The sequence below is a fragment of the Ambystoma mexicanum genome, chromosome 8 (genome assembly GCF_040938575.1).
Source record: "Ambystoma mexicanum isolate Mex_15411 chromosome 8, UKY_AmexF1_1, whole genome shotgun sequence".
Taxonomy (NCBI): Eukaryota; Metazoa; Chordata; class Amphibia; order Caudata; family Ambystomatidae; genus Ambystoma; species Ambystoma mexicanum.
In genome coordinates this window covers 18160290-18184987 of record NC_090929.1, presented here as the reverse complement: position 1 = coordinate 18184987, position 24698 = coordinate 18160290, and the positions used below count along the sequence as shown (strand labels likewise).

At 47.2% G+C, this 24698-nt stretch overlaps 1 protein-coding gene across 10 annotated transcripts in view; it reads left to right on the top strand.

The window, feature by feature from the left end:
• DNM1 (dynamin 1) overlaps positions 1–24698 on the top strand; it is a 1028058-nt gene that overhangs the window by 540907 nt on the left and 462453 nt on the right. For 3 of the 10 annotated variants that reach the window (XM_069609157.1, XM_069609151.1, XM_069609153.1), the window contains exon 10: positions 23386–23524. The exons of the other annotated variants lie outside the window; for them this stretch is intronic. In XM_069609157.1, coding sequence (XP_069465258.1) covers positions 23386–23524 — 139 coding nt within the window. The remainder of the gene's footprint in view (positions 1–23385; positions 23525–24698) is intronic. 10 annotated transcript variants of the gene reach the window in all.

Here is a 24698-nt window from a genome sequence, read left to right as displayed (position 1 = left end):
CAAATCATCCAGACATGGAGTGAGGAGGACTTTGCAAGGGTGACGACTGGTTACACGGGAGACAAAGATGAATCAGAAGGGAAACCGTGCGTAGCTGAAGAAATTCTGGAAGGAAGCAATGCTGCATACCAGACCAATAACAGATCCTGCTGCACCACTAGAAAACCGAGACGATGGATTGAGGAAATGGGGTAGGACAATGTTATTTTGGGGGGAGATGTAGCTTCCCCATGGTCACCTGACAAGGGACACAGCGATGCGCGTGTTATGGTCAGCTGACCACAGTTGATGTGAACGCACCAAGCGCACGAATAAAGCAGAGATTGTTTAACCTCTAAGATGTGTGGTTGTGCATTTATGCTGCCGGTTCTGCAAGCTGCGCGCGCGCGCGCGCATGCCCACGCAGGCCAACACAGTATATCCCGGTTCTCCCACTCTCCCCATTACCTCTGTATGTGCAGGGGAATGCTTTAGGGTTTGGCACACACTCGGGTCCTCTTCTTCGACTTCTGTTTCCGTGCTTCTTGGTATCGCAGGCTTCCTGTGCTACGCTTTCTCTCTTGCTGCTGCCGTGTACGGGTGCGGGCACAGGGCTAGTTTCGGCGTGGATCACCAGGCGCACTGCCCACCACGATGTTGTGGCCACGCCACCACCGGACATAGGATTCCCAGCTCCTGCTCTGTTCTCACAAACTCTTGGCCTGCAATGTTTCCCACTGGAGTTCTGTGCTTCCTTCAAAGTTGCGGGCTCCACCTCTCTAAGGCGTGATGGTGTCATGGGGCTTCTCCTGCTTACATTACTCTTTCTCTGCCTCTGCTTCGCCTCTCCAAAGTGTGATGATGTCAGAGGGATTCCCCTGATTCAGATTCTCGCTCTCTCTCTTGCCACTCTACTCGTCTCAGTTAAATATATGCCTCTCCTTAAATAGACTGGTTCTTTTCCACTTCCAAAATAGCTTGTTTTAGTATTGCCTTCAGTCAAACACCCAGATCTTACTGTATTTTTCATAGCATGTAGTCCCAGGCTGATAGGGTGGATGGTCTAGAGAGTTCCTCACAGGTGTGGGAGTCCTTGCCCCCTAAGGGGTAGTCTCTCCCAGTGAGGCCCCTCTTGCCCAGGCCCCTAGGGAGGGTCTTGCAGGGTGGGTCACCTCCCTAGCCTCTAATGCCGGGCTCCCCCTTGGGCAGAAGGGACAAATACCCTATATTCATCACAGTACCCAGCTGGCTTTTAGGAGATATATCGTTCAGCTCAGCATGATATCGTAGCCTGACTGCTTTGACCCCAGGGATATAGTGTCTAGCCTACTACATCACATTCTCCGGTATAGCATTGAGCTTTCACAGTCATACATTCTCACCCTCTGACTGGGCTGCCCTTCTGGGTGTGACTCGCTCGCTCTCTTTCTCGGGAGCCCCAGGTCTCTCGGATTTCTCTTTGTCGGCAGCTGCTCTATTCCCATTGGATATCACTCAGTGGTCTTCTTTCTGCTGTCTTTAGGCGGATATACGTTAACATTTTGAATGTAGAAATGATTGCATCTTGTTTTTATTTTTTTAATGCGGGTGGAGACCCCCCAGGCAACCACCTTGCGCTCCCCACCTTAACTACTCCCCTTACCCCACCCCTATATTTCTTAAAAATGTCCCCAAAATTGGAGAAATAACTGAAAATGAGATGCAGTCATTTCTACCTTGGAAATTATTCTGCCGACTTTTTGTACGGATACCGTTTGGGCTCCTCGCCTGTCTCTGGGCCCCTAAGCCCCCCCTACTCTCATTGCACTCTAGTTTCTCCTACTTCCCATCTGCCGCTTTATAGTGGCTGGAGCAGCTAGTGGCTCTCTGATTGACTAGAGCAGGGATCACATTGGTGATAGAAGTGTTTCAAATGTCTGGATGCCATTTGGATTGCTTTTGCTTTTCTGTTTCTGGTAAGTGGGGCTCGTGCTGCGTAGATTCAGACCTCAGGTGCCTGTTTTCTCCCATCTCTGTTGTTTTCTGCGTCTCTGTAAATGCAGCTGACTACTGCATATGGCGGGAGTGTGTTTACCAAGCTATAGTGCCTTGGTGAGCTGGGGGAGATACTGTTAATGCAGGCAGGTGGGATTCGGGGATATGGCACACCTCTCCCAAGGTACAGCTGCATCTGGGGAGTCCTGGGTGGGGCTTGGGATGTCTTGACTCTGACACCAGGTAACAGAGGAGGTGGCATAATTGGCATGCACAGGGATTTGTGGGTCCCCTAGCTGTCTACCTTTGCCTATCCCCAAGTTCTGATTATGGGGAGGGGAAGGAGTGCTCCGGTGCAGTGTACGAACTTGACACCATCACACTCTGGAAGCCGTTTATTTGTAGATTATTTGTAATTATGAGGTGCCTAAAGCGAGCCTTTCATCTCTCTGGTGCTTCAGAGGCAAGAATATGGGAGTTCAGGGGGTACCGGATAGCAATGTGATGGGGCTTGGCAAGGACATAAGGAGGTTGCAGCTGTCAATGTTGCGGGATTCAGTCAGTTTCACCTTGCACAGTATCCATGTCACTGGGGGGCGTCCTCTCACCCAAACATGGCAGCTGATATCCATGTCAAGGGTGCGGGATGTGGCATGGGCATCATAGAAGCTTCCTGATCCGGCTGTTGTTGGGTGTGGGGGGCGCCTCTCGCTCAGACCCCTGGTGCTAGCATTTGCTCTGCCAGAGCAGTCATTGATGGTCAACCTTGGCCACTCGCTGCCTCTCCACCCAGTTCTGCCGTCTCTCATTCCTGCGCAGGCAGCATCGCAGACCCTTGGCCATGATCTGGACTACTCTACCTAGCCGTGCTGCGGGCGTCTGGGTGGCTGTTATTTCAAGGCACGTGCAGGGGCGTCAGTTTCATTAGGAGCCCAGCCTGCTGTCATTTTCACTGCCACCACTAGTTGGCAGCATGGGTTTCTGGGACACCCCCTCAATCCCTTATTAGAATCCATGAATGAAATGGGCTGAATTCTGAAGGAGATGAATGCCCTGTACCCGGCCCTCCAGAAATGACCAAACGGAGATGAACAAGGGTCAAGAATTCAGGCTCTTCACAGAAATGCGGGGCGAGAGCCACAAGTTCCGATTTTCAAGCAGCAGTTTTGCTGGCACTTTACCCCCTTTCCATGCAGGGTAGCATTTTAAGATATTGCTGCCAGACGTTCCTACCCAGGACGACTATGCATTAATGTCCCCAGAACCTCCTGAGGCTCCAAACTCCTGATTGGACACCTGGTACCGGTAGGTGGGGAGCCCAGGTATCTGCTCTGGCTACAAGAGTCAAATACGAGCCCATCCAATACTGGCCATGAAAATCTTGAGGAATATTGCATAAGTGGCATCATGTAAGATGTGCTAAACAGGTGCCATGTGTGATTTGTGCACTTTTCACATCACCTCTTACATAAGTCACTGGAGCCCCCATTGGCATATCTGTAACAGAACATGCATCGAATTGGCCAGGTCCCAGCTGTTCCAACAGGGGATTGCCCCCACAGCAGAGATGCTGCCCGCGAGAGGGCGGTAGTATGGCAGGTCTGAAAAGCTAAAATACTGCCACAATCGGACGGTCTCAGACACTCAATCCATGTCCTCGACCATGGAAAGGTCCATCAGCATGGAAAAACAGAGTTCTGAAGGTCACTGAGGGCAACTCCCGAGAATGACGACCAAGTGGTCTTCTCTATCTCCATGGTCCTTGGAGCTTTGCTGAGGATAAAACTGGAGCTAGGATGTAGGCTTTGAACATCAGCCCCTAGCGTTTCCAAACGTTCGAAACAGCACCCTTTGGGGTTACCAAGCCAATCCCTGTAATGGGTGTATTTTATGCAGACGTCCCTCATGGGGACAAGAGAGTGCCATCAAGACTCTATCACCAAAGTAGGGAGTGACACCCTTCTAAGAAGCCCTAGGTGTGTATGGAAGATATGTGGTCCTGCTGAAAACCTCCAGTGCCCTATTCCAAGGTGTAGGCTGCCCAAAGGCTCAGACAGCCTGTCTTCAGAGTGATTAAAACATACATCCAGTGGCATTGAGGCTTTGCTGTGTATTATTTCACCTACGGCAAAAGGTGGAATGCAACCTCCGAAAGCTTGAGGATGAAGGTCTTACTGAAAAGGCATCTGGCCCTCTCCTGGAGTGTAGCAACTGCAAAACCTTAACAGCCAGGACGGATATGGCTTCTTGACTGACGTGTTGAGGGACATCATACAGGCATTTTACAAAACCTCCAATTACAGACCACCTACTAACCTCACCTGCTTTGATCATGTATTGCAAGCGCACAGAGGCATTTAGCCTGATTCATGGAACATGTTAACAAAAAATACATGCTTCCATGCACACCTCACTTTATACTTAACTGCATGTACGTTCAAAAGGTTCCAACATATGCAGGATGTCACTCACTAGTGAGTAACCCCACACCTTGTTTTCCTCAATTTTGCTGAAGTAGGGTTTTTAATGAACACAGGCGCAGTGTTTCTAGCTCCACTTTTTGAGTTTTAGATTGTTGAAGTGTCTCTTCTCCTGGTTGACAATCCTGGCTTCGCCTGAGTGATGTGAACCTCTCTTAAATTCTCTGAGCCTGCAGCTCAATGAGGCAAGGTTTCCTGATTTAACTTTCAAATGCTTAGGTGAGAGCAGCAAAGTCGGTGGACATGACCTTGCACGCCATGCTTGTTACAAAGGGAGGGCATTGTATTGGCAGTCCTAGTTACAGGGACAGGCCCAGTGAAATATGTGAGGACCACTGGTTACTATGAAGCTACCTCCAGGAGGTGGTGGAGAGTCAGTGCATTGCCCGACCTGCTCCATACTTTTGCTTCCTGAGCCTTCACACGCTATTCCTTCATGGGGACGAGCCTTGATGGCAAGCCTTGGTTGAGTCCGAACTCGGACCATCATGGCAGGAAGGGCATTCTTACTGAGTGTGGGAATCTGGTCAATTTCTCACAAGTAGCTTTTTATCTGTGCTTCTGGTAACCAGCTAGACTTTGATTTCAGTTCTGCTGTAGTCTCCTGCAGCCAATGTTCTTTTTTACCTTTGGGAGCAAGATCAAATGCGAAGGCTGCTGCTTTCCAGGAGGCACCAAGGTGGATTGAGATTCTGTGTAACATAGCACAGTTTTCTATCAAGGGCGCCGGAAAAGCAGCATATCTGTCAATTTTACTGGGTAAAATCTGTCTTATAGTTGCAAGGGAGCTAAATAGCGATGTGACTGTGCTCCACAATAGCCACACAAGTTTGGTTCAAGGGATTTTATTACTTCTCACCACAAAGTAAACCATAAAGTGTCTGGGTGCCTGTAATAATCACAAATACATATGTCAGGATGGTGGTAATTATTAACATTAAGATGTCGGGATGATAGCTCCAAATGCCAGGGTCTAATGTGAAGGGACGACCAGTAAGCCAACAAAAGGAGTCTACAAAAGAATGGGAACTTCCTCACTCCAAAGGGGTTCACACACAGGGCATTCAGTGTCCCGAATTTCAAAGTAATCCACTGAAGGTACTTGGTCCTCCCAAGTGTCAAGAAAAACCCCAAAGTGGAAAAAAGAAATGTCTTCCCTCTTCAAGGAGATTGGCTTCAGTCCTTAAACCTTGACCAAAAGGGGGATATCTTGTCCTCCGACCCTCTTCTCAAGTAACAGGCTTTCCCTTGCGGCTGACCTACAGTTCTCAGGTCGTCAGGTGTTTTTGGGGTTCTCCTGACCACTGCTTCCTCGGATTTCTCCCCTGGACTCTCTTTTTGTGGAGCAGCAAATGCTTCCTGCCAGGTTGGGCCAGAGATCAGTACCTGCAGGCTGGTTGTGGGCACTCTGGTGGGGTTAAGTAGAGAAGCGTGGCTCTGCTGCTCCTTTCTGTGTCCTCTCTCAGGGGCCCCTCGCCGTCCTGACTACACCTTTAGTAACCTCCCTGCTCTCCAGTATAGTGGACCATCAAATTCTCCAGTTGCCTATGCTGGACTGACCTGGTTCTCCGGAACCTCTCAAGTCTCACTGCCTAAATGAGTCTCATGTTCTCCTGCCTTCTCAGGACCATCCATCCCTAACCTCCTCTGACCTCTCAGACTTTAGCCGGACCTCCTCATTTCGGGAAGCTTCTCAAGACCCTACCCTTCTCTACTTCCTTCCCTCTCGCCCTCCCTTGCTAATGCACCTATCTGATGCTGCAACTGGTGGCCTGGTCCCCTATGAGTCTTACAGGGCACCAGGCGCTCCTTGATCAGTCTTTACCAGCACCCCCCCAAAACAGCACAGCCCTTATGGGCCCCCTTCCCTGACCAGCATGGTGAGTTGGGCCTCCCTCCCGAATCTGGTCCTCCCCCCCTTCGCACTTAGCCGGTGGTCTGCCCCTCGTACCCCTTGGCACTTGGCCCCCCCCCTCCCCCAGCACTTGCCTAGCACCTGGGCCCTTTTGAATCCATTGGGGTCCTTTAAGACGAGGTAACAGTAGCTGAGATGGATGGGGATGCAGAACTTACTCATACATCAATAATCAGACCGACGCAGGAAGTTGACAAACATGTGCTGTTTTATTAACACTTCTTTAAAACAGGGAGTACAACGGACATCAACGGACGCCGCACAGCTTGCTCAAAAACGTTCTCAAAACCATTTCATAAAAAACACAGCTTTATACAAAAAATTTGTCATAAGTGACATCAAACTACGTGGCAAAAATGAGAAAACCTACTAGGGGATGTGATAGGCTTAAAGGGAACATCTAAGTATACTTTCTGTATGGGCGGGGATCGTGATTGGGTCTCTAAGGTCAGGTGGACAACTAAGCCCACCCCAAGTGCATGTCATCTTCCGTGTCATGAAAATACACAACATTCTATTGGCTTCTCAAACTATAGGGCTCCTTGCTACGTGGCTCTCTACATTTGGTTGGTACGCTTGTACCCTTCTGGAATATTCCAATCGCTAGCAGCACGCAAGCTGGTACCCCAGGTGCTTGGGGTTAGCCTGGTCATGCCTCCCCATCCAATTAGCCCAACATACATCATCACTCCTGTGGTCTGCATTCAATTAATGCGTTTAAACTCAGCCTAGCAAAGGCACACTGTGCCTGAGAATAAAATGGCTTGAGGGCATGGCCTTATCTTCTGGTTTCGGTGTAGCTTGCCCAAAAGTCTAATTTCATCTGACTATGTGACTAGAGACCATGTTTTGAGCTCCTTCGTTGCATTCAATACTCTTAAATGAAGGAAACTTGGCACTTCTAGTGTTTTTCCATTACACATCAAATAGGTGCTCAGCTTGCTTCTCACATTCATTGTATCTTCTCGAGTATATACCCAGGCTTACAGCGGCCCCAACTCTTGACACTGGGCAAGACAAGCTTTCTCAAATCTTCCTTCGCCGTCAGTTATTCTATTCTGCTGCGCCACACTTCCAGCCCTTTCATTCACAGGGTCCAAGTTTGCTAAAATGCATCGTGGAACATCCAAATTCTATACATTCTTATATATACATTGGCGCATCACCTGCAGTCTATTCACTACTTAGCCAGCCTTATGATTACTTTGTCTACTTGCGTTACTGCGTCTGTACATTTGTAAAATGACTTTGCATTTTCTTCATTGCTTCTCTGCACGTGCGATCTTCATTTCGACACCCGAAATGTTGCTTAATTTGCTACTTCGTCATCAGATTCTATAAGGTCTATATTCTTTCTTCATTGGCATCTCTTCTGGGTGCGTCATCTCTGCTTCATGTGATGTCACCAGTCTTCTCTTTCATTCATTTTCACACTTCTTCCAGAACTTCCTTCAGAAGACCGTCATTTCTCTGTGGATTCATATAGGGTTTTCTCAATGGATACCTTGTTTCAAGGATTCTTCGCGGCATAGGTACCATTATTGGCTACACACATTTCCCAATTTCTGGTTTCCAACATATGGGCAGAATGGGGGCAGGACTTCCGGTAGAGGTACTTGGATCCTTCTCTACACTCCTCCCTTTGGTTGATTTATCGACCACTCTCCCATCAGTCTTCACATCTAGACATCCTCCTCTGAAGAAGTGCTTCTTTGGAGTCCATATCTTTATTACTCCTTTCAGACATCCTGCTGATTTCACATGTTCATCAACACTCCAGGTCATAAGACTACATTGTCCATTTGGGCTACAGTAAACCCATCTTCCCACATACTTCGTGTGGTTCTTTGGATACAGGAACTTTGTTCCCTCAGGTGCATGAATACTGGCTTTACATAGTCTCTGATTTCTTCATCTGTCAGCTCTTTGGGTACAAACCCAGACACGACATAAATCATGATCTTCATTCCTGTTGCTTTCTTTGCGGTCTTCTTGCACTTTGTGATTATTATTCTGACCACACAGAATCCAAACATGATCATCACCAACAAGGCTACAAGAAACTTTAAGATATTCACCATCCAATGTAGAACCCATGAGAAGATCGACGCAAACCAGCTGTCATCTGCAATGTCTTCTACCTCATCTTCGATCTTGACATGCAAGTTTGTCAACATCGTTATGGCCTCTGTCAAGGTCCCATTCTCATCATCGTGAGAAGGTATGAATGTGCAACATGATTCTCTGATTTTGACACAAACACCTCCATCCATAGCTGTAATCATGTCCAAGACATATCTGTTCTGAAGAGTCATCAGTCGTATGGCTCTCAGCTCTTCCTTGATAGCATTGAATCCATTTATGATAGTGTTGATTATCTGCAGAAGCTCCCATCTGGTTATCTGTAAACATTTGGCATTTGCCATCGTCTGGATACCTGGCATAAAGATTGTCGTGAATACTGCTGATGTGTGACTGAACAACCTGTGTTCATATGGAATAGAGTTGAAAGCTTCTATCGATTTAGCTGAGAATTCATTCTCCCTCCTTGTTCGATTGAGGAATCCACTTGATCTCCCCTTACTAAGGTGAGCATCTGCTTTTGGAAACTCCCTAATGTTCAGGTCACTCTTTGGAATCACTAATGCTGGAACATGAACATGAACATGAACAAGTACTATAGAACACAGTCCTCCCCAGTCTCTGGGCAGCTTCATGTATGCTCTGGATCCACAAGCCCAGTAGTGGTCCATTATCACTACTGTTCTGTCCTTCATTCCGTGTACATCGAAGATTTGACCGCACTGTTGGTTCTCTCCAACTTTGTTGTGCAATTATTTCTGAAGCATAGCTCTGGATCGGCCAGACCCAGTATCTGCAACGGCTTCCTTTGTCTTTGACTCATGTCAGCAACTTTGCAAAGTTTGGCCAGAGAGGTTTGCATCCTTTTTCCACACAATCTATAACTGGTTTATGATGGTTTGTGATGGCCTGTTAGTGCCACAGCTCTGCATACGACTATGCCCTCTTTCCAAAGTACTGTTCTCCAGATCTGCATCTGTCCTCTATCCTTGCATCTTCGTATTTCTTCGTCAGTCTTTCCTTGGCAGTTGAGCTTCTTGTTTATCTCCCATCTAATTCATGCTCCTTTCATGTCAGGCTGTTCTTATCCTATCACATGATCTCTGGGGTGTGTTCTTGCTCTTGTCTTTCAATCTTGACCATAATCATCTTCTTCTGGAGCTGACCATTCCGTCACCCATACCAAGGATGCAGTTCGCCCATGGAATTGACCTCTTGTATGGCAGAGTGCAAGGTGAGTCAGGCAATGAGCTGTCTGGACGTCTATTTCTATAGCTATGAAAATCTTCGACTTCCCCATAGCATAAGGTAGGAGAGCACATACATAGCAATCCTCCTCAGAGGTTCTCTTTCCTACCTCCTTCATGTGTTGATACCACATGTTGTTCCCCTAATGTGCTGTACTGTCTAGATAAGTATTTAACTCATAATCATCTTACCTTGCACTTCTCTTGGGTCTCTTTTTTGTAAAGTGAGTGTATACGTAATGATCATGGAGTATATAAAGAACAGTCCTTCCTACAGGCAGGATCATAGGAAAACTTGTCAGAGAAATAGGGGACCTTAAATGTGTCACTGATGTAGGAATAAACACATATGGCCTCGATCTCCTTGCAACATCTAATTCTGCTTAGGTCACTGGAGTGGGAAGGATCAGAGGGACTCCTACCTTTCTGGAACCGACAAGGTAAGCAGCATGGATTAGCAGAAACAGAAAAACAATAATAGATGCTGTGCACACATATATTATGCACCAATACATGAGACCCCACCACTAGTGTCTCTCCACACGTTGTTGAGTCTGCTCATTTTCCGGAATTGCATTATTCTGAATGGACCACATTGTGCCTATATACTACTTTTAAGGAAGGAAAAAACTTGTTTAATCAGGCAGCCTTGTTAGATGCTCAGGTAGCTACTGAATTTGCTCAATTATCGCTGTAAATAATCTTATAATCGCAGGGCCATTCTTAGGATCCTGCACAAAAGTGCGTACATCGGTGCTACGCCCAACAAGAGCAGGGAAAGCTCTGAGTATAAAAATGAAGACAGCGAGAAGGAGTCTATGGATATCGACATCAGATAGAGCCATGAGACCGACCAAAGAGAAACTCAGTAAGAAACGAGTCAGGGAACTGCTCCCTTTTCCAATCGTCAAATATGAAATCAAGATCTGTCATTTTTAGCAAATCAGCACTTTGTAAAAGTCCAATTAAAAGGATTCCTGTGGCTCAAGAACAATTAGTTTTTCACTCCTGCTAAAATATCTAGAAAGGGATTCCAAGATGGCGGCCGAGCCGGGTAGACGTGCGTGAGCGGTGCTCCGTCCCCCAGCTCCGGCCGCAACAATAAAGAAACTCAATCCAGTACACACCGAGCCCACCGAAGCATAGCCACCCTCCAACGCATGGTGGAAGGAGAAGATCGGGAGAAGAGCGGACTCAACACGATTCCACCCGCAGAGGAAGGACTAGATCCAGCGACCCGGCCCCAGAGCAGCCCAGCAGCGTGGAACTCCAGAGGAGAACCGGATCGCTGGAAGAGCCCCCCAGGTCCTGTCAGCAGCCTGAAGCGGAGAACCGACTGACACAGGAAGAAGAGGGCGAGAGAAGCGGAACCCGGCAGAGAGACCCAGGCACACCAACAGCGCGAACCCAGACTGAGTCGAGGCGCGGATTGGAGGAAGGCGCCAACCCAGCAGAGCGTATCCGGACGCGGATGAGGCCGGGATTGGAGGTAGGCGCCAACCCAGCAGAGAGGAGCCAGGCGAGGACGAGGCTTGGAGAGGAGAAGGCGCCGACCCAACGGAAGAAGACACACACCCTGGCGGCCCTGATCAGCAAGGAGAAGGGAAGGTGGCCCACACAAAGAACAGAAGGAGACTGCAGCGCTCAGCTGAGCCGCCGGGACACCGAATCACAGGTACAAATTGGAGGGGGGGATTCCAGAAGCGGTGGGGTGAAGGCCGCCTCCTCCCCATAGACAGCAACTGCGAGTCCCGTGAAAGTAACACAGGAAAAACAATACCGGGCACTAGGGGAAGGGAAGCCCATATAAACGAACGCTACCCAGAAGAAACAAGAAGCCCCCCAATATATAAAACACACATACCCATAGCGGACACAGGTTCAGATACAGGGGAGAGGGCTTCCCTCACCCCTGACCATCGGATGCGGGCCCAGCCCAAAACCGGAAAGGGAAACATCGAATAACTCAGAGGCACCGGGTCCCCTGAGAACCCCTCAACCCACAAAGGAACGGCGGGGCACCTACTCCACGGCCCGCCAGAAGGGAAAATTACAAAATCCTTTGGGACGGCCACAGAAGGGAAATATCCCCAGTCAAGTGGGGCCACAGCGAAAAGTAGAAGCCGCCAAGGACCACAAGCAGACAAGGGAAGGGGGGAATAACCTCACCCATAAGAGAACCATAAGTGGGATCCCGGAGAGTCAACAAAGAAGGTTCCCCTGAGACATAGCCGATTCCCAACAAGATCAACAAATACCGCGCGAGTATTAGCATACAGGGCCTGAGAAGTGGGAAATCTACAACTCCAACAGACAACACGCAGCAGAGCCTAGACAGGCTTCCGAGACACATGGATTAGCATAAGCAACCACTCGAATCTCAAGGCTAAAAGTGAGCAAACAACGACATAAGAAGCCCAGACCCCAAAGGAACACACACATGTCAAAAGCCAGGACAATGCACGGGATACAGGCGTCATCGGCGAACAATAGCAGATCCAAACAAGATCAAGACCTGATCCAAATCTGGGGTGTAGATAAAACCGCGTCTAAGCAGATAAACAGAAAAGCAAGGGGGAAAACACATCAGTGCAAAAAGAGGACACAGAAATGGCCTTGAAAGACGACATGAAAACTTGGTTCAAGGAATTTCAGGATCAATTTATGTCCTCCACACAGGCGCAGTTTGAAAACATGAAGGGGGAAATAAAACAAGCAGTCCAGGAACTGAAGAGGGACATAGGAAACCTAGAGGAGAGAACAGATAAACTGGAAAGGACGGTCCAGAATTTAGATGAGGAAACTCTCCAACACGCAGAAGCACAAGACCGGCTAGCACGACTGGCACTGAAATTAGAATCACAATGTGAAGATTTGGAAAACAGATCCTGGAGGTCTAACATAAGAATAAAGAATATACCGGAAACGGTGGAGGATAAAGACCTTCGCACAGCAGTACAACAGGTGTTCCAAGACATACTTACAGACGGCACAGGGGAACAAATTCAAATAGACAGAATACACAGAGTAGGCCCCCGAAGAACGGGAGAGCCCGGAGCCCGCCTAAGAGATGTACTGGTGGCACTGACACAATATACACAAAAGGAGCAAATTCTCAGGAAAGCCAGGACAATAGAGCAAATAAGAATGAAGGGAAAAGAAATACAGTTGTTCCAAGACCTAGCACAATCGACCCTCAGAAAGAGAAGCGAGATGTACCAGGTAACAAAACTCATAACGGAGAAACAAATACGCTATAAATGGACCTTCCCATTTGGCCTTCTTTTCAAATGAGAGGAACGACAATACCGCATCACAACATGTGAGGAAGGCCTCAAGATCCTGGGTTGCCAAGAACAAGAGAGGGAACCCCCAAAGGATAGTGAACTTCATAGACGAAGGCGAGAACCGAGGGGATGGCAAACAGAGAAACGAAGAATAAGACTTAAATCCCGCAAACCAGAGATAAACTAAAACTACCCCAGAAACGAAGGACAGAAGCAAGAACAGATGGAGGGAGGAACAACAAAGGAAAGGAATCACTTGAAAGCGCAGGTGACTACTCGAAGATGCGACAGAGCCAAGGGATATCCTTGGAATGTACAATACAAGCAGGGTTTAGGACTCCCTGCAAAACTGTAAACCTGAGATGTTAGAGGGCATGGAGCAACGGCAGAACGCCCGAGCAAACATAGGGCCCAGCACCCTCCTCAGGGAAAAAGTTAGGGGGTAAGGAAGGAGGGAGGGAGGAGGGGGGAGTTGAGGGAAAAGTTCAAAGGGGGGAAAGAGTTAACCACCGGAACTGAAGCTTACCACAGCGACCCTGCGATAAAATCCAAGCGAAACTGCAAACACAAAAGAAAGAATGGGGCTAAAAATATTAACGTATAACATCAGAGGGCTGAACACGCCAGTAAAAAGGAAAAAAAATGAACACTTCCTACACAGAGAGACGTATGATATAATAATGCTCCAAGAAACACGCATACAGAAAAAAAAGAGAGGCCTAATCCGTATAAGAGGCTTCAACCAAATTCTCCAATCCAACGACAAAGAGAAAAAAAAGGAGTCTTGATAGCATTCGCCAACCACCTCAATGTACAGATCATAGGCTCAATGACAGACAAAAATGGTCGATACCTGTTTGCGAAGGCCCAGATAGAAAACCACCAATTAACCTTAGCAACCCTTTACGCTGCGAACACGGGCCAGGATGGCTTTATCAAAGATACGATGAATAAATTAGAAAACATTGCAGAAGGAGAAGTGATATTAACAGGAGACTTCAACCTTGCATGGAACCAGAAGGAAGACCACTAAAATCCCAAAAACACGCAACAAGGGACACCCTCACCAGCGCTAAAACAGATGATGAACAGGATGGCACTAGAAGACGTGTGGTGGAGACTCAGAGGCACAACCCAGGGGTACACATATCACTCACATGTACACAACACAAGCTCCAGAATCGACTATATATGGGCCACAGGAAGCCTGGTGGTAGAGATCCAGGCCATAGGGAAAGGCCAAATATCACTATCAGACCACGCCCCACTATTACCAGAAACTGTACACTTCACAGTGCCCGAATGAAGAGGAGCAGGTAGCCTTTCTAAAGGAGATAACACTACCAACCATAACAACAGACGAAAAAGCAGCACTGGATGAACCAATAACACCAGAGGAGGTTACAAAAGCAATTAGAGACTTACCTAAAAATAAATCTCCAGGACCGGATGGCTACATAGCAGCCTTCTACAAAACATATGCGCAAATACTAACCCCCATTTCAACAAACCTCTTTAACACCTCCAAAGACACGACCAATATTGCAACCTCAATGAACGATGCAAAGATACTAGTCTTTCACAAGAAAGGAAAATACCCAGAAAACCTGAGCTCCTACCGCCCAATAGCTTTAATCAACATCGATGCTAAACTCTATACAAAAATACTCGCTAACAGGCTCTCACCCCTACTCCCCAAACTGATACATCAATAACAATCAGGATTCATCCCAAACAGGAAAACCAACGACAACATCAGACGAATAGCACATCTCATAGAGAAAGCCGAGATCACAAAAACCCCATCAGCAATATTATCGGTAGATGCGGAAAAGGCATTTGACCGGGTAGAATGGACAATGCTATTTGCAACGTTAAAGAAAATGGGCATGGGAAACGCATACATAAACATGGTTCGAGCCAATTACAATTTACCAATGGCCAGGATAGTAGTGCAGTGAATGGAGAACTTTCGGACACAATCAGAATAGGAAGGGGCACCAAACAGGGATGCCCTCTATCACCCCTGCTGTACGCAATCTTCCTCAAACCCTTACTTGCAAAGATTAGAGCGGCTCCCGACATCAACGGCATAGAAATGGGAGGGCAGACACACAAGACAGTGGCATATGCGGACGATATGATGATGACCCTAACAGAACCAACCAAGACACTATCACCTCCTCATACAACAGATCAACGACTTCGGATTAATATCAGGGCTAAAAATAAACAAACAGAAATCGTCGGTAATGGTCCTGGCCGGAGACAAATGAGAGATATACAAGAAATGGAAGAACTACACCTACAAACAGCGGAGGACAGGGTGAAATACCTAGGAGTCACACTGACAGCCACGATAAAGAACCTCTACACAGGGAACTACACGAAACTCATAGAAAATGTAAAAAGAGATCTGGACAGATGGAACCCGTTAGCAATCTCCTGGTGGGGCAGAATAACAGTAATTAAGATGACAATATTACCTAGACTACTGTACTATTTCCAAGCACTTCCAATATGGATACCAGCAACATTCTTTAAAACACTCACCAAAATCATAACGAAACACATCTGGCAAAACAAACACCAAGATTGTCGCAACAGGTGCTCACAGCACAAAAATCAGACGGAGGTATGGCGCTCCCCCACTTCAGGAAATATTACGAGGCAGCACAACTGTGGGTTCTGAATGAATGGATCACAAACACATCAGAAAAATGGTGGGAGGCGCAGACATCAAAATGTCAAAATAAGCGAGATCATGAGCTCAATCATGGAAATATGAGACAGAGCAACTAAGAAAGAAACACTCACAATAGATCCCGCCCCCTTCATACCAATTCTTGACAAACCCAGATTTCCCTCCGGGTGAGGAAAAAGGAGCATTCCAGAAATGGCGAGAAGCAGATTGCACGAAAGTGGGAGACATGTATGACGGCCTACAGATTAGAACGTACGCTGAATGTCAGGAACTACTGGGCCTTACGGAAAAGGACAAATTCCAATACGAACAGCTCCACCACTGGCTCACTACGCCAAGAATAACTCAAGCATTGACAAGGACCCTGACCCCATTCGAGACATACATAATGACCCAAACGGGAGAAGAGAAATTTCTCTCCACCCTCTATAAATTCATAAACGCCCAACATGACATGGCAATGTGAAACGACGCTAGGGAAACAAATCTCGAGGGAACAATGGATATACATCTGGCAAATAATCCCTAAATGGACACGGGTGATCCAAACAAGAGAAGCATGGACAAAAATGATGATTCAATGGCACTACACCCCAGAAAGACTCGCAAGGAAAATGCTGGAGGGGATGCGACACAATAGGAAATTGGAGACACATATAATGGGACTGCAAGGAACTGCAACCATTCTGGTCAGAGGTGAAAACACAAATGCAAAACATCTTCAAGGGAGTACCGAACCTAGGACAGGAAGTATGGATGTGTGGCATGTGGGACCCCCGAGACAGGTCACTCACAAAAACTCAAAAGAGAAACTTCCTGGGATTCCTCATAGCAGCATGGCTAGCAATAGCACCAAATGGAAACAAAAGACTCCCCCAACCAATCAAGAATGGCTACACAGGATATGGACATATGTGGTAATGGAGAGAATTAAATACAACATACAAGGGGACCGACAGAGATTCGCAACAGACTGGGGGGAAGCAATAGAATATCTACAAAGTGACTATATGATGCAATGGTGCCCACATAAACTCTGCATACTGGACATGTTCAAGACGGAAGCAGGAAAAAAAAAAAGAAAAAAAAAAGGGGAAGCAGTGGGACAGCTAAGAACAATATAACTGGTGAGGGTGGAGGTGGGCGGGTTGGGGGGGAAATGGGACAATGTTGAGTCCCGATGTTCATGTTTAAAGAAATGCCAATAAAAATGTATTAAAAAAAAAATATCTAGAAAGAGTGTCTGGGGTAAGCCACAGTCCAAATGCACATGTGCATTTATTTTATCAGCAATCTTACCGTGCTTTTTCCTCGACATCGATCGAGTCTGCACGTGCTGTACTGCTTCTTCTTGTGTTGCTTCCGAATTGCATGGGGTTGTTCCGGTCTCATCAGCATACGGCTTCACGTCGCCTAAGTGAATCCAGGCACGCCTTTCTTGAACCTTTACTGCTGAGGGAGTGACATTCTCAACAATGTATGGTCCACTGAAACGGGGCTTATGCCACTTCCTAGTGAAGTTGCGTATTAAAACGGGATCTCCAACAAATAATTTAGGTACAGGTAGTTCTTTAGGTCTGGTTGCTGAATGGTCTTCATCTGTGTCCTGAGACTGACACCCCTTCCGCTTGAGTTGATCTGAAATTACAGAGATACTATCGGTCATACATGTCAAATACACACATAGCTCATTTCCTAACAATTCTGCAGTTGTCTGGGCATCACTTCTACTCCTCGATGGAGGTGACGGGGCGTTCTCATTCGCTTTCCTGTAACTAGTTCATGGAGTGTGAGGTGGTGGTCCGACCCAGGCTGATTCCTTAATGCATATAATGCAAGGGGCAGGTAGTACAGCCATCCCTTCTTCAATGTCAGTCGAGTTTAGCGATTCTTTCCTTGAGAAGACCATTGAGTCTCTCACATATTCCATTCACTCGCGGGTGATAAGCAGAGGAAAACTTGTGTTTTATACTGAGCAATAGGTTGATCTGTTCAAATACTTCATTAACAAAATGGGTCCCATTGTCGGATCTCAGCACTTCACATACTTCCCGCCTAGGAAAGACTTCTCGGACTGAAATATCTGCAGCGCAAGTGGCATCAGGGTGTGTACATGGACCAGCTTCAATCCATTTCGAAAAGGGGCACACCACCACTATCATATACCTATATCCACGACATACTTGCAGCATGTCAACATAATCGATATGTAAATGCTGAAAAGGATCCTTTGGTCGAGGAATTACTCCTCTGATTGTTGGCAGTGTGTGCCCAGCGGTAAACCTTTGACATACGATGCAATTTACTACATAAAAAGCAATGTGTTCTAACAGGTTCGGTACAAACCAGCCCTCCGCAATAGCTGCTGCAAGGCTTTCCCTAGTTACATGCACAGGGTAGTGTAGCTGTTCTAACGCTACCCTTAATAAGGCTACAGGCATCACCGGTTTACCAGTGCTGTCCTGTCACCACAATGCTTCAGAGGGGGATAAAGAACACTGCCTCTGTGTCCCCAGCTCCTTCTCTTCCTGTGGAGCACTGCCTTGAACTTCCATCAACTGTGTTCTAGACAAATGATTAAACCCTTCATTTACAATCATAATCGTGACCACTTTTTCTTTCACATTTGGAGTATCAAAACTTGAAATATCATGTGAATATGCAACCCTTTTGGCCTCTTCGTCTGCGGGTTCGTTCCGGCGTGAGCTAAAATCAGTTCTCTTAGTATGTGCTGCACATTTAACTTTTGCGATGGCTACTGGGAGTTGTGCTTTAATAAACCTGTCCAATAATGCATTGTGTTGCACTGCAGTGCCGTCTGCTCGGAGGCAACCCCTCCTTTTCCGTTTGTAATGTTTTTGTAATGGGTTTAATTTTGTAACCTCAGTGATGCTAGCGGGAGTGGGAGGGGAGTGTTTGTTTTGTCTCTTGTGTGGACAACGTGCATAACCTTCCTTTAGTTATGTTGGCCTGTCAAGTGTAACTTTGTATCCATGGTACTTCCAGGGTGCAGGGAAAGTTTTGAGTCTGATGGAATTATTTAAACGTATATGAAATTGCCATCTCAAATGCTGCCCAGTAAAACTAATCCAAAAATGTTAACACATAGGCTGTATTCAATAAAAAATGTTCGCCTTTTGACTCCGCAAATATGTATGACTATTACCCCACAAATATTAACACATAGCCTGTATTTAATTGCTACTTTTGGGGTTATAGCCCCACATAGTTTAAGAGAGAAAAGGCAAAATTTAGGACGATAGGACACAGTGTAGGCCATCGAACATTCTCCTCTGCTTGCACAGAGGCTTGTGGCTCTATCCTAGTAACGAATATTATTGAATAGGCAGTTCGTTCTGCACCAGACCAACATGGTTCAGCCCTAGGTGCTGATTTTGTTCTAACAATAGTTCTTTAAGACATCCACCCCGTGGTTTGGCCTGGATTTCTTCTAGTCTAAATTCTTGCAACATCATAACCTTGCAGTTCTATCCAAAGTGTTGAGGTTTACTCATGCTCTTGTTCTAAAGCGCCCATAATGCAGATACAAGGTTTAAATGGTTGGTTTGATCTGTAGCAGCCTGGGGATGTAACACGCACACAACATATCCAATTTCTAACCAGCTCCTTAGAGGAGCACTGGTGCTTGTCAGCTCAGTTGCCTCACTGGATCGAAGCACGCAGCACTTAAAAGCGCAAATACAAGCCTCTAAACCTCTGGGCATCCCTCTCAGTGCTACTTTAGAGGTCACTGAGCTTCCCTAGGGCCTGAATCATTCTACTCTATATAGCCTTTTGATGGGAAGATGGCACCAGGTGCTCAAGACAGTCGGTGGGACTCAGTCGCCTTGGTATTTCATACGCTAGAACCCCTGCAAAGAAAGTCTGCAGATGGTTGTGGAAGCATGGGCTCTCCTAGCGGCAGAGACATGGTAATACTTGGGGCAGGCACTGGGCATCACAGAACTCAAGAGGTGAATGATTGGCAAGCAGTACAAGCAACCACAAGCTGGGATTGTAGAGCAGAGTAGCTTTACTACTCTTGTCGGTAGTTATCACTGATGTATTCCAAACCAGGAATCAACACACAAACCTATGCGGAAGTCATAGGAGCAAAGCAGCTGCCCTGGTGCATTACAAATGCTGGCCCTATGTAAGGTAAAGCAACAAAGAAAGTGAGAGTTAGGGAGCAGGGGTATATAACAGTTGAGGGAGACTCACAAAATCAGCAACAGGAATGAGGGATAGAAGCAGAGCAAAACTAAATTGAGAGCTGGACACTAAGGAAATAGATCAACAGCAGATGGAAGAGCGAAATGTAAAAAAGCAAGAAAGGTGGGAAAAAATCTAAGACAGTGGTAGAAAGATTATAAACAGTAGAGACTGCAACAGAGACAATAGGAAAGAAGAGCAAGCCAGAGTGATGATATGAGAGAGGCAGAGGAAGAGGGTAAACAAGAGCACTCAACAAGAGATACAGAGGAGTTACAGCAATGGACAGATGCGAGAAACAGCAATAATAAGATGCAGAGACAGGAGGGACAGAGCAACAGAAAGTGATAAACACAGTAGCATTGGCAAGAGGGAGAGAAGAGAAACATGACAGAGAAGCTGTGAAACAGAAGGAGTGGAAGACAATGAATGCTGGCCCTTGATTTCCACCTCAGTAGACATCTGCCACAGGCACGGCTATCCATCCACGCACTCTAGAATGCAGCTACGACTATGACAAATTCAATCTGGCTGCTCACATAACCGCTTCGCACTGAAACACCAGACTTGCCTCAACACCTCTGCCATTAGCAGACAGCGACAACCTATGACAAATTTGGTCTAGCTGTGTACATATCGAGTCTCCTGCATTAGAGCTCTGTCGTGACCTCCCTCAGCAACCGTGCACATGCCTGATCTCTTGGGTTGCTTACTGGAGCCTTGCCAGCCCTCCTAAGTCCTAATATTGGCCAAATGCACACACGCATCTTAAGCCTCCTCAAGAGAACTTTCCCATACTTGGACTTCGGTCCCCCAGGGCGTTCCTACAACAGAGCATGTCGAGGCCATACAAATGGGAAAAGGCGCTATATAAATGACTACTGCAATACAATAGTGCAAAGTATTGGCAAGGGTGTGGACCAGAAAGCAGTAATCACCAGGACGTGCATCTAGGCTTCACATGCCTTCTTACATAGTGGGAGGTAAATCACAGCAGGGCTTCATGGGGGCAGGAGACTCTATTTACAACATAATTTATGTTATCAATATTAGGGTATTTTCTTAGCACTGCCCTAGCTTCGGGAAGCAATGGAGCGCTTTATAAATCATAGCGGTACAGTCACATTGAAGGAAGCCGAGATACTAGGGCATGGGGAGCTAACAACCAGGGATAAGAAGAGTGGGCAATTTGGCAGCAAGGGATCTATAAGCAACCAGGGGAGGAAATGGAAGGAAGCAGATCACCCAGCCTCAAGTGGGGTGTGGAGTGGAGGGTGTGTGGACCTAGCTTTTAGGGAGGAGCCATTCTTTAAAGAGAAGGGTTGTGTGCACCTTCCTGAAATGTAGAAGTGGCAGGGTGACTCTAGTATTAATGCAGAAGAGGTTTCAGAATCTGAGGAGTAGACCGAGAGGGCCTGTCTTCTGGTTCTTTCCTTCCTGCACCAGGGGAGTTCATGTCTGCACATGTTCTTACTTTGGGAGGATCGCAGGCCTACGCAGAAGCGAAGTAGATGATCTAGGAGGATTTGAAGAGGTTACGTGCTTGCGGCGGGAGCCAGTGCACTTCGATGACCGTCAAGGTGATCTGATTGAATTTGCAGAGCTATTAGATGAGTCATGCTGCAACATGTAGGACACCTTTCAGGGGTGCCAGGGTAATCGCTGGAAGGCCTTCCAACAGGGAATTGCCACCAACCAGGTGGGAGAGGGCCAATGCTTGAACAGCAGATCTGAAGTGGTTTACTGGGATGATGGAGGTGGCCGGTACTGCTCTTTGCGGGTTGTAGCGTATGTTGGGAGTGACCAGGAATGTGGCGAATATATGGTGGGCTGTTTGCTGCAGCACAAACCAGGAGAATCTGGGTCCCTGCTACAGTGTGTGCCTGGATTTGCGTTTTAAATGGGCTGCATGGAAATGCGAGCCTTGTGCTTGTAGTTCACCACATGTAGCACGAACAGCCCCCAACAACATACCAAGAGTCACTGCAACAAGCCTACAAACATTACTTCCCAGAGAGGTGGCGCTATCTTTATCTCAATGATGCCACACTGCCTAAAACGCCACCTCGTACTGGCCCTACAAATAGAGGCCCTGAGTACCACAGCCTCCCTGTAGCCATCAACCAGTCAAGCAAAAATCAAGGCAGCTTCAGGGAAATGCCAGTTTGGGGCTTTCCTCATCACAGGATGGCACAGCGTCACTTGCCTGCTAGTGCTGCCCCTTCCCATGATTGGAGAAGTGCCCTTAGCTCTCGCTGCTTCTTGTTTGCAGTGATCTCGCATCTCCGTTTGCCTTGTGTTTCTCTTTTCTCGCACTTCCTTCCCTCATGTGCCTTACCCTGGATGAGCCCTATGTTCTTTCCTATCTCTTGGCGCAAGCATGCTTCCCTGACCTTTCTCTCTTCTGACCAGCTGTCTCTGAATCTGTGTGCCTATCCCCCACCATATATGCTGGTTACTCTTACTGTCTTGGGCCCTTGATATATTTCCCTCTCTCCCTCTTGCCCTCTCTCGACCTCAGTCTCTCTCTCTCTCTCTCTCTCTCTCTCTCTCTCTCTCACACACTCTCTCTCTTGCCTGCTCTCTCCTGCACTCTCTCTCATGCCTTGTCTCTCATTCTTTTTCTCTTTCACATGCCCTCTCTATCACACTTTCTAGTTCTCTTTCACACTCTTATTTTGCGCGGTGTGTCTCTCGCTTGTGCATGCTGTCGCACCTTATTGCTCTCTCACCCTCTCAAACTGTCACCCATTCTCCTACGCACATGCTCTCTCTCTACCAGTACTCTGTCTCACTCACCCATGTTCACTCTTTCTTAGTCTCTTGTGCTCACTCTCTTGTGCTTGCTCTCTCGCTATCTCTCACACACTTGAGAGAGAGCACTGGAGTGACAGTACACAAGAGCACATGCTCTCTCTGACACTCTTAGGTGCTCTTTCTTCCTGGCGCTCTCTCGTGCGCTCTCGCTCTTTAATGAGCACTCTCTCTCGTGTGCTCTCTTGAATGCTCTTTCTCATGCACATGCTCTCTCAAGTGTTCTGTCTCAACCTCTGCACTCTCCCACACACACGCACAAACGTGCACTTTTCTCTACTCATTCTTTCTCCTCAGCTCCTTCCTTTCTATTCCAGCTTCAAGTGTTCTCCCTCTTTATTCCCCTCCATTTTGAGCTTTCCTATAGCTCTCTGTCTCTTGCTCTCTATCTTTCACTCCACCTTTCTCAGGTTCCTCAGATTCCAGTTCCCCTGTCTCCTCACACCCTCTTTTAGCCATGTGCCACCCACATTTCACCTTTCCGTTTCTTTAGTGTTCATATCTCTTCCTTTACTCTCCTCTCTATTCCTTTCCCCTTTCATCCCCTGATTATGTCTAATTCCAGCCTCCTCCCCTCCTGCCCCTCTGGTTTGACACATAGCTTTCTTTCTTCCTGCCCTTCTCACTTACTGCTGTTTTCTGTCCCCTCTCCCTCTGTCCCCCTTGTCTCACACGCTGCCACGCTGTGCAGAACTGGCCTTTTCACACCCGACCTCGCTTTTGAAGCCACTGTGAAAAAGCAGGTGGAACAGCTGAAGGTGCCAAGTCTCAAGTGTGTGGATATGGTAGTGAACGAGCTGACGGCCACCATCAGAAAGTGTAGTGAAAAGGTAAAGAGCACCCGGGGAGCAGTGACCACCACAATCAGACAGCGTCAAGCACCCCTAGTGAGCAGGGACATCTGGGACACAGTACACAGTATTTGGAAAAGAGCTCAGGTCCAAAATCAAAGTGTAGTGAAAAGGTAAAGCATCCCTGGTAAGCAGGGCCTCTTGGGACACAATACAAAATAGTGAGAAGGCTACCTGGTGACACTCCATATACTGCACATATTGGTAGAGAGAGTGCACATTCTGCGTGTACTGGAGGTAGCAGGGAGTCTGTATTTCAGGTCTGAGTCCCTCCTCGCACAAGACCAAGGACCATGGGATCCCTACCTCCACTGATACACCGTCCATTGGTGTACAATGTGTACTCGGGATGCTGAGATAGGGGGAGGGTCACTGACACCGCCAAAAGCACTGCCAAAAAGTGATGGATGATGCAGGAGTATTGGGACCGTGTAGAGTGAATGACGAGATTTATCCTAGATGGACCTGCTTGAGCATAGTGTTTGTGAAGTTTGCAGTGAACTCAAAAGGCATATCCAAGGAAGCTGAAGTAGTAGAGACTAAACAACGAAGGCACATACAGAAAGCGAGAATGTAGGCTCTTGGAGGATAAAGCGTGCACGTGTTGCGAAGTAGAACTACCAGAATGCAATGTATACAATTAAAAAATAGCAACTACAAGAATGAGACCTGCAAAGAAGGTTAAGATGTAACTAAAAGAGTGGGGCACAGGACGAAAGTGCAAGATAGGCACCAGAAATGACAAATTCTGGGGAATGTGATGCAACAGTTGGCCATCCCTCTCTGCCAGGAAGGAACTTGGTACCACTCCTTGGAACCCCAGTGGAGAGATGGTGGCTGGGAAGAGCCAGGAAAAGCACAATGGAGGGATGAAAAGAAGTAGGAGACCACTGAAAATGACCAAACATTATAGAAGCACTGGAGAATCAAGATGGCCAAGAAGACCTCTGCCAGCTCTGACATCACAAAATAAGCATTTCCCTGCAAGGGGAAGCTCAGCATACAAGAAGTGCTATAGAACTCATGTTCATGGAGGACCCGAGTGGGCCTTCTACCACCAAGAGCCAATCCTAGGACAAGATGAGATACACGTGTCAAGAGGAGGCTGCAAGGTCCAATCAGAAGATCCAACCACCCATGAAAGGAGGAGGAA